At 38.4% G+C, this 10511-nt stretch overlaps 1 protein-coding gene and 1 non-coding gene across 5 annotated transcripts in view; both read left to right on the forward strand.

Moving 5' to 3' along the window:
• Window positions 1-9097, forward strand: part of ROCK2 (Rho associated coiled-coil containing protein kinase 2) — a 140709-nt gene extending 131612 nt beyond the window's left edge. For 2 of the 4 annotated variants that reach the window (XR_014839563.1, XR_014839562.1), the window contains one exon: window positions 5665-9088. Coding sequence is in view for 2 of the 4 variants with exons in the window: in NM_001444354.1 (NP_001431283.1) it covers window positions 4317-4404 (88 nt within the window). In the remaining 2 variants the exon portion in view is untranslated. 4 annotated transcript variants of the gene reach the window in all.
• Window positions 723-834, forward strand: LOC146404964 (U6 spliceosomal RNA). Its single transcript, XR_014842672.1, has one exon. It is a non-coding gene; the product is annotated as a U6 spliceosomal RNA (small nuclear RNA).
• Window positions 9098-10511: the final 1414 nt, after the last annotated feature.

Here is a 10511-nt window from a genome sequence, read left to right on the forward strand (position 1 = left end):
TTATTCAGTTTTAAGAAATAAAGCATTGCCAGCACAGTTAAAACTTAGGGTGAGGAGTTCCCGCTGTGGTGCAACAGGATGGTCAGTGCCTCTTAGCACTAGGATGCAGGTTCCAGTCCCTGGTCCAGGAACTCCTTATGCCATGGGGCGGCTAAAAAACAAAAATGAAAAACTTAAGTGTGAGTGGAGCTGTTATTTTATCATCTCATCTTTATTCTTTTCCAGAAGTTCTAAGTATTAGAAAGGTTATAGACTAACTGGGAAAAAATGGTAAAGTTATATACAACTTAAAGTGTCAAAAATAAATCCATAAATGAACTTAAAGAAAATAGGTGAATATGTATCTGATCTTGGATTGAAGAACTTTTTTTTTTTGTCTTTTTTGCCATTTCTTGGGCCACTGCCGCGGCATATGGAGGTTCCCAGGCTAGGGGTCTAATAGGAGCTGTAGCCACCAGCCTACGCCAGAGCCACAGCAACGCGGGATCCGAGCCGCGTCTGCCACCTACACCACAGCTCACGGCAACGCCAGATCCTTAACCCACTGAGCAAGGCCAGGGATCGAACCCGCAACCTCATGGTTCCTAGTCGGATTCGTTAACCACTGCGCCATGACGGGAACTCCTGAAGAACTTCTTAAGAATAAAAGAAAAAAAGTAAAAGATTGACTAACCAAAAAGTAAAGCCTTGTAAATTTTAAAATTTTAAATTTTAAAAATACTGTGCTTACTTTGGCAGCACATGAACTAAAATTGAAACGGTACAGAGAAGATTAGATTAGCAAGGCCCTTGCACAAGGAGGACATGCAAATTCATGAAGTGTTCCATATTTTTCAGAATTCACTTGGTGGCTCAGCAGTAACAAACCCGACTAGTATTCATGTGGACGTGGGTATGATAACTTGGCGTTGCTGTGAGCTGTGGTGTAGGTTGCAGACACAGCTCCAGTACCGAGTTGCTGTGGCTGTGGTGTAGGCCCACAGCTATAGCTCTGATTCAACCCCTAGCCTGGGAACTTCCATGTGCCATAGGTGCAGCCCTAGAAAGACAGATAAATAAATAAATAAGCCACATATTTTACAATATATATGAGAAAGATGGGTTAGTGTCTTTGTGCCTACAGTTCTTATATAAATCATTAAGAAAAAGAAGATTGGAGTTCCCGTCCTGGCTCAGCGGAATAGAATCTGACTAGCATACATGAAGACACAGGTTCGATCCTTGGCCTCGAGCAGTGGGTTAAGGACCTGGCGTTGCCGTGAGCTGTGATGTAGACCAGCAGCTACAGCTCCGCTTTGACCCCCTAGCCTGGGAACCGCCATATGCCATTAAAAAGACAAAGAGAAAAAAAAAAAGAAGTCTGACTCTTCCCAATATAAAATTAAGTGAGGAACATACAGCCATTACCATAAAGATGAGAAAGTGATCAACCTGATTATTAAGCAAAAGAAATTAAAATTAAATTAAAACTATATTGTAAAGCCATTTTTATCTGCCAAACTGGTAAAGATTAAGAAACTTAATATTGATAAGGTATAAAGAAATGGGCCCACTCATGTGCTTCTAGTAAAACTCAACGTTAAATGCATTCCTTCTTTTTTTTTTTTTTTGGTCTTTTTAGAGCCACACCCACAGCATATGCAGCTTCCCAGGCCAGGGGTTGAATTGGCGCTGTGGCCGCTAGCCTACACCACAGCAACGCCAGATCCCAGCCCCATCTGCGACCTACACCACAGCTCATGGCAATGCCGGCTCCTTAACCCCCCGAGCAAGGCCAGAGATTGAGCCTGCAACCTCATGGATCTTAGTTGGATTCATTTCCGCTGAGCCATGATGGGAACTCCTGAATGCACCCCTTCTGAAGCAGTCTTTGGCAGTTAGTTTCACAGGCCTGAAGTATATACTTATTGATCAATTAATGGAGAAAACAGAAGATCAAACAGATAATTACAGTACTGTTTCACATGTTGCTTGTTATGGAGCCATGAACAAATGCTATGGGAGAACAAAACTAGTATGGAGAATTCTGCCATTGAAGCATCAAGAAAGATCTCAAAAAAATTGAAAAAGAGGAGGAGCAGTAATTTTCCAGGCAAAGAAATAAGGGGAAAGACAATTTTAGGCAAAATGTTAAGTGCAGAGGCACTAGTTATGTGTTTGCAGTGTATTGGGTTAGGGTAGGCAGAGGTAATGACAGGAAGTGGTAGGAGACGACTCTGGAGAGACAAGCTCTGAGCCAGGTTGAAAAGGGCCATGTTCACTATGCTATAGGGGTTTTGATTTTGTTCTCCTAATAGAAGTCTTTCAGTAAGAGATTGGTGTGTTTTGACTTAATGAGATCCTGAACTAAAGTACTGACAGTGAAAATGGAGAGAAGTCAAGTTTAAGTTGAAATGACAAGAATTAGTTAGCTGGCTCAAAGGGGGATGAGGGGAAGGTTGTAAAGGAAGTCTCACCACACATCACACCTATAGCCAACTGATAAGACTTAAAATGTGAAGGTTGTGACATGGACACACACTTCACACATATTTCAAAGGTTTCAGAAGGATATGAAATGCAAATTTTTTATAAAGTGTGCTAAAACTGGGGCTTCAGTGCCCTGGAAGCCCTGCTGATCTCAGTCTCCCACGTAGTAGAGTTGAAACCATAGCTAAAAGTTACTTTATATGTAAGCCTTAAAAAAATGAGTATGAGAGTTCTGTTGTGGCACAGCGAAAACGAAGCTGACTGGGAACCATGAGGATGTGGGTTTGATCCCTGGCCTTACTCAGTGGGTTAAAGATCCAGCATTGCTGTGAGCTGTGGTGTAGGTCACAGACGCAGCTTGGATCCCCCATTGCTGTGGCTGTGGTGTAGGCCAGCAGCTGTAGCTCTGATTAGACCCTTAGCCTGGGCACCTCCATATGCCTCAGGTGTGGCCCTCAAAAGACAAAAAAAGAAAAAAAAAAAGTATGTACTAGGCTGTGATATGTGTTGAGTGAATAATAGTCATAGTTATAAGTTTGTGTGCTTGGTCAAATACTCTGCATTTAGCACATTTTGAAATGCAGTAATTTGAGTTAGTTTGTTTACTTTTCTTTTTTTTTTTTTTTTTTTTTTTTGGTCTTCCTGCCTTTTCTAGGGCCACTCCCATGGCATATGGAGGTTCCCAGACTTGAGGCCTAATCGGAGCCGCAGCCCTGGCCTACTCCAGAGCCAGAGCAACGTGGGATCCTTAACCCACTGAGCAAGGCCAGGGATCGAACCTGTAACCTCATGGTTCCTAGTCAGATTCATTAACCACTGCGCCACGATGGGAACTCCCAGTTTGTTTACTTTTAAATTAGGGTAATCATCGGTCAGTCTACTCTGTCAGTGATTACTGAAGTCAGCCAGCCTTATGAGAATTCATCTTAAAAATGCACCACACCCCAACCCCCAGTTTAATTATGTCAGAATCTCTTGAGATGGAGCCTGGAAATATGCATTATGCATTGCCTTGGGTAAATCATATACACTCAAGTTTAAGAATCACTGACATAGTGACCATAGATGAGATTATGGAGATCAGGTGAGTTATTTGGCACAAATATCTTGATGAATGTCACAGTTACAATAAACAACAATGTTAACCCCATTTTTAAAGATAAAAATGATTATCGAAATATTAGGAGATGGGCTTGGAAAGAAAAGACTACATACACCTCTACTCTAAGTCACTTCATTCGGCCAGGATAGGTTGCTAATGCTGCTTATCTCCCTATGGTTTTTTTCCTTGTCTGTAATTCTCACGGAAGGATTACCTTTTAGTGACCTATTGAATAAGTAAGATCCTGCTGGGATTGAGAAAGCTATGTTGTTACTATTACTCGCCTCTCATATTCAGGCTTATGGTACAATTCTGGGAAGATGTGAGCTGACAGTCTGGGCCCTTTTGTGAAGGGCAAATTGACACAGGTTGAGCTCTCATAGTTCTTAAATCAAACTGGGCATCACGTTGAGCTCTCATAGTTCTTAAATCAAACTGGGCATCACGTGGTTATGTCTTCATAGGGGTCCAGTGGGAAGGAGATTGTGTCTCACCAGCATATTATCTCTGTCCTAAGTTCTCTGGTAGTCTGGAAAGCGTCCTACCTGAACAACAAGATTAGGTGTGTTTGCAGATAAAGAAAAAGATTTCCTTGTGTGCTTCCATCCGAATTTTAATCATGTTGTTACTGATGAAGGGAAGGTTAAGATGCTTACTGCACAAAGTGTGATTTCTCCATCATTGCATTTTGAAGTCCCGTTGCTAAAGAGTGTTGGAGTATAAATTTGCAAACCTCCTATTGCAGATTGCTTGATTTGGCATTTAAAGACTGGGATTGGTCGTTTGATGATATTGATGGTGGTGATGATGATGGCGATGTTTTTGATTTCTGAAGAAGTAAATGGGGTAAATCACAAAAAGAAAAATGAGTTGTTTTAGTATTTCCAAGTAGTGCATGTGGTTTGCACTTTGGGTGTCACTATTTTTGACCGGCTTGAAATTTTATGAAGTTGTTTTTGATAGTATATATTTGAAAAGTAGTTTTCAGAAAAGTTTCTAACTGAAATTTCCACATGAAGTGTAAAAGTGAAATGCTATGTTCAGATTCTTTATTGGCTATATATTTTCATTACAGTTGAAATAATTTTTTAACTTAGGAATGAAACATGTAGAAATCACAAAAGGAGCTAATTCTGGTACTTTCTGTTCATTCCAAAGAAGTCATATTCAGAGAAGTAAAATTTACAGTGTTTTCAAGTTCCTACAACTGTATTAGTTTGTGAACATAGCATGGGATGCCTTTCTCCCTCCATCCCTCTCTCCTTCCCTCTCCTTTCCTTCTTTCTAACTTGCAAGGATTGAAACCATAAAAACTTTGTAAGTCTCATAAGTGCTGTGAAGTAGCTCTTTCTGATCTGGCTTTTTTGTGATGTGAAATGTTTATTTTTTGAAAATGTAGTCTTGCTGAAGAATGCTAATGGTATGCTGTGAAAGCTCTCGTGCTTTTTAGAAGATGTAGCTTGGTTAAGCAGTGGCTAAAGGAGATTTGAATGAAACTTGAACCCCATGAGTTATAAATAAACCTTTTACATGGAAGGAATGTCGAAGAAGTAATGTCTATCTTAACCTAAGTACCATGCTGTAAAATATGTACTTAGATCACTTAATATTGGGGTCTGTTTATAACCAGGATTTATGGACGATTTTTATATATATTTACTATAACAGTATGTTTGTTTCCATTTCATAGATTTTTTAAAATGTGGCATAGGGTCAAAGAGTCAAGGAGAACCTGGCCCCTAGGTCCGTTCTTCCTTCAGCTACATGAGGAAGCTAGCAGTTAAACCCCAGCGCAAACTTACATTCGTATGAGTTATCCAGGGACGTACTGTCTAACCTGAGTAGCCAGCTAACCATATTAAAACTTGTGTGTCATATTTGTGGCCAATATGAGAAAGAGTATAATTGCATGTACCTAAAAATAAGAAAAAGTAACACAGTAAATGTGTTTTATGCATGATTTAGGTGTTAAAAGTATATAGTAGTCGGAAGACTATACAGTTCGTTGTAATTAAATGTCTTTTCAAAGAACGGATAAAGTCTTCTAAATTATTTCACTGTATCAGCTACCTCTGTTTTCCTTTTCTTTACAGCTAACTGCCTTCTGTGAATGCAGTCATTAGTCAAGGTGATCATATTCTTCCAGCTGAAACAAGACTGAAATATGATGGCCCAAATTTATTAAAAAGCTATATTTTCTTGAGAGACTGATAAACACATACATATATATGTTTCCTTTATTCCTGCAATATAAATTATAAATCTTGGATAGATTTTCTGGGCTCTTTTGGAGCAACAAGTTGAGCCAGCAGTGATTGGTTAATCAGATAAGAACATCATGTGCAACTCTTCCAAGTTCGTTCCATCCAGCTCTCTTGGCAGTCACTCATACACTACATTGCATAAAAGGATTGAGAAGAGTTAAAGTTTAAAGAAGTCATCTTTTCAGCTTCAACAGAGAGATTTCACCAGCACATTTGCCAGAAGAATCTGGGAGTGGGTTCCACTACAGTGATACAGACTGCATCTTTAAGAAGTGACCATTGTGTGTGTGTGTGTGTGTGTATCCGCATGCATTCATGCACACACACACATATATATAGTACTGTAATACTGCAAGAGGGTTTTTTTTAACTTCCCACTTTATTTTTTTATAAACATTAATCCAATATCATTACTTACTGCAGTTGCAACTATGCACTTGTATAAAGCCATAATGTTGGAGCTCATATCACTCATTTGCGTGTACCTGATGGAAGCTGCATGTTTATGTTTAAGCAATTACTGTAACACACAGTTTAAAGTTAATTCTGTCAGTTTCCTAAAGCTTCATAATAGGCAACGTTACCCATTTTGAATGCCTTAATTTAATTTTTTGTTCAAAATTCCAACTCTTTTCTGTATTTAAAAAAAAAACAAACAAAAAACAAAAAAAGAACAAGTGTTTACCAGCTGTTAGGATGCAGATTTGCTTTGCAGGAGAAAAATAGTGCACTATTTTTACACATAATAGTTATCAATGTCAGCCTATTTTGATTGTATAACAGATTTTTTTTAAGTATCGGTGATAAAAACAATAATGGATAGTGTTGGAACTAATATATCTGTTATGTATAATCTATTACTCATCCGACCCTTTTACAGACCTCAGTATTAGTTTGTGACTATGAAGCGGTTTCTTTGCTTTTAATTTGCTGGCTACCCTAGATGTGTTTTTATTTCTGGTAAAGACATTTGTGACTATTTTTTACATTTTCACACTCAAGATTCAAAAATTATCTCAAGTACAAAGAAAACTTAAGACATACTGTACATATATTTTAAATATTTAAATGTGATCCCTTAAACAGACAGCTGTATGGCAATATTGCAGTATTGGGTTAAGAAAACTGATGACTGGGAAAAAGTGGCCTCAAAGGCACTTAACTTGATTTTTATTTTTTTAAATGCTGTTAAAGTTACAATTTATGGAGGACTATTCCTGCTATATTTCTCGTTATCCCAGAAAAGTGTATGTTTTATACTACTACAGTATGCATCAGTGAGAACCAAGTAAAAAGAAATTACGTAGTCTTTTATCAGTCTCTCTTTATATATATATACAGATAGACAGAATTTGACATGATACTGAAATATGTCATCTAACATTTCAATGAAGGAGGTAGACATTTTTCATTGATTCCTCCTGGGGTCAGTGTAGAGGTGTTTAAAGTGTTAGATCCTTAATTATAGATATTATTGTGAAAATTGAAGCGTGGCCTTCGGCTCCTGATGTACTGAAACTGAATCTCGTTATTACATTATCCAGTCTGCACTCTTTCATGCTGTCTGTGCTAAAACTAGATATGCATGCTATTCCCTTGCAGCTATGTTCTGGTTTAGGGGCACAGCTTTTTTTTTTTTTTTTTTTTTTTTTTAAGTAAGATTAAAAAATAAAAAATATATAAAATTTATATAGAATAAATATTTCCATTCATTAGACTTGTTAAAAGGAGACTGAATTAATATTTTATATAAAGATTTTGTTACACTATGGGAGGTTCTATCATATTATTCTGAATTGGAGAGTATATATATATATATTTTTAATAAACTTTATTAAGGTGAAATAATTTGAAGTTTACACATGATAATTGAAATATTTGAGTAAAAATGGCAAAAGTTTAAATTTTGAATGCTGTATATATTAGAATATATGGAGAATCAAGGTGTGATGCAACTGTACACAAAAAATTAATGTGAAGTTTCAAGCGGGGGGGTAAAGCTATCCTAAGGGGCGGAAAAAAAATCTCTCCATGAAGACGCTTCACTTTATATGGTTCGACATAAGAATTTATAAAGTTGTTTGTCCGACTAATGGAACTGTGCTTATTAATAAAAAATCCTGACCTCGGGTAACAGGCCACCTTGTACCCTGTTGCTGGCTTCATGTACATACATAAGTGCATGCACCCATCCAAATGCTCTCTTCCCAGCATCCACTAAATAGGACCTTGACTTGGTGTAACAACCTGATTTTGTGCCAGCTTCTCTTAAGGCTCCAAGGCTTGCAAGATAAATCGAAGACCGAGAGTTGCTTATTTCCTCACACCTGATTTCTCCTAGAGCCATAAATACCTCCTTTTGAGAACGAAGAAGTAGTGAAGACGGGGATTTTCTAAGTCTGATTTTTTTTACTTTTGTGGGAATAGTGAGACAGAGTAGAAGGAAAACTGGTGCCAGGATGACTTTGAGAATTACTGCATAGTGCATTTTTGAAAAGAATGTTTAAAAACTGCTATCTAGAAGCAAGATTTAAAAAAAAAAAAAAAGCTTATCTGAAAGTTTAAAATGCTCTGGAACTAAAGCATAAGTATACCAATAAATCTAAAATAAAGGTTAGTGCTTTTAAAACTAATCTATGCTAAAGTGACACTGTTCTGGCTCTGAAGGATCTCCTTTGTACCAGTTTATCTGTAGATCCTCAAGAAGAAATTCTTTAGGTTGCCAAACCACAATTTAAGAAGTAATGCTGCTGCTGTTAATCTATTCTTAAAGGATTCGGGTGGTTAAAACAGAGAAACGTAGACACTATGTTACCTTCTGAAACACACTTTAAATATCATGTTTAAAAGGCCTGATGAGAGCAAGTCCCTTCTGAGTTTCTTGGTCTGTGTCGACACTGCTCCTGACTCGCCTCTCCTGTCCTGGAAGGAGACTTCAGTGTCCCTGTATCGTGAAGAGACCGTAGTTGGTTTGTGAAGCACTTTGAAGATAAGCACTGTGTGACAGTGCTGAATATTATGCTTGGGGGGGCCTCTCCTTGATTCCCTTCCCCATAATAAAGAGTTGTGTTTGGAACTGTAATAAGTTATGAACTGCATGGTTTAGATAATCATAAATATTTGATCAGCTGTCCCCTTGAACAAAAATCGTACACCCCTGATTTTTTTTAAATTTTGTTGCATCTTTGTAGTAATGTAATTGTATCTTATGCCTGCTTTTTATATTAAAAAAATAAAAGAAATTAAGACATAAGCATCTTCATACTTTTCCTGTGAAACAGTCCTGGAATGCTGCAACCTCTAAAATTTACCCCCCAAATTTGCCTTTCCTAAAATATTGGTATAAGCAAAGAAATCTTAACTAGTCTGCCCTTTCATTTCATCCACGGAGAAATACAATATCGAATTTCAGCCAGGAGTCTCTGATTTAATCTTGGTAGTTTAAGGAGCATGCAAACCTGAGAAGCTCACTTGAGATAAGGAAAAGAAGCAGGGGGCCCATTTTGTTAGGAATAGTGTCCTGAGGTGGTTTTCTAGAGGGCATTTCTTGGGTAATCAGTGGGTGTTTTTTAGGATCCTTGCTGGCTGGCTGACCCTGGACAATTACTCAGGCCGAACTTCAGTGTTTTCATCCGTCACATGGAGAGTGTTTATTTACAGGACTGCTGTGGGATTAAGTATGACAATAAGTATGGGCATGATACACTGGAGGAGCTGGAGTACTTCTTGCCTTCCCTCCCAAAGAGGAAGACTGGAGCATTCTTCACCTAAGATGGTGTACTCTTAAAAGAGTTGCTTTAAGCATATACTTGATAAAATATGTCTTAATAAAATACTTAGTGGAGTTCCCATCGTGGCGCAGTGGTTAACGAATCCGACTAGGAACCATGAGGTTGCGGGTTCGGTCCCTGCCCTTGCTCAGTGGGTTAAGGATCTGGCGTTGCCGTGAGCTGTGGTGTAGGTTGCAGACTCGGCTCGGATCCCACGTTGCTATGGCTCTGGCGTAGGCCAGTGGCTACAGCTCCGATTCAACCCCTAGCCTGGGAACCTCCATATGCCGCGGGAGCAGCCCAAGAAATAGCAACAACAACAACAACAAAAATTTAAAAAAAAAAAAAAAATACTTAGTGAACTAAAAAATCACATAGTTTATCCTAATAATCAGATTATAACTGCATGTGATAAAAGAGTCACCTGGATTTTTTTAAAGTGATAACTATGATTTTTAAAACTACAAAAAGAATGATTATTTCTTTTTTTTTTTTTTTTTTTTTTGCCTTTTCTAGAGCTGCTCCCGCGGCATACGGAGGTTCCCAGGCTAGGGGTCTAATCGGAGCTGTAGCCGCTGGCCTACACCACAGCCACAGCAACTCGGGATCCAAGCTGCATCTGCGACCTACACCACAGCTCACGGCAATGCTGGATCCTTACCCACTGAGCGAGGCCAGGGATCGAACACAACCTCACCGTTCCTAGTCGGATTCGTTAACCACTGAGCCACGACGGGAACTCTGAAAATGAATGATTATTTTTAGATGCCAGGTTTCTCTTCCCTCTGGTCCCAAGCAGCAGTTCTAAAAGGATTAGCTATGTATTTTTAAACCATATTTTTAAAACTGCACTTTATATAACTTTAAAAACTGATCACATTAAAACAACTGAGTTTTAAGACTAAG

This window comes from Sus scrofa, chromosome 3, assembly GCF_054392235.1.
Source record: "Sus scrofa isolate SSC_HxYL_T2T_F1_AM1 chromosome 3, Sscrofa_HxYL_maternal_Yorkshire_Landrace_v2.0, whole genome shotgun sequence".
Classification (NCBI taxonomy): Eukaryota; Metazoa; Chordata; class Mammalia; order Artiodactyla; family Suidae; genus Sus; species Sus scrofa.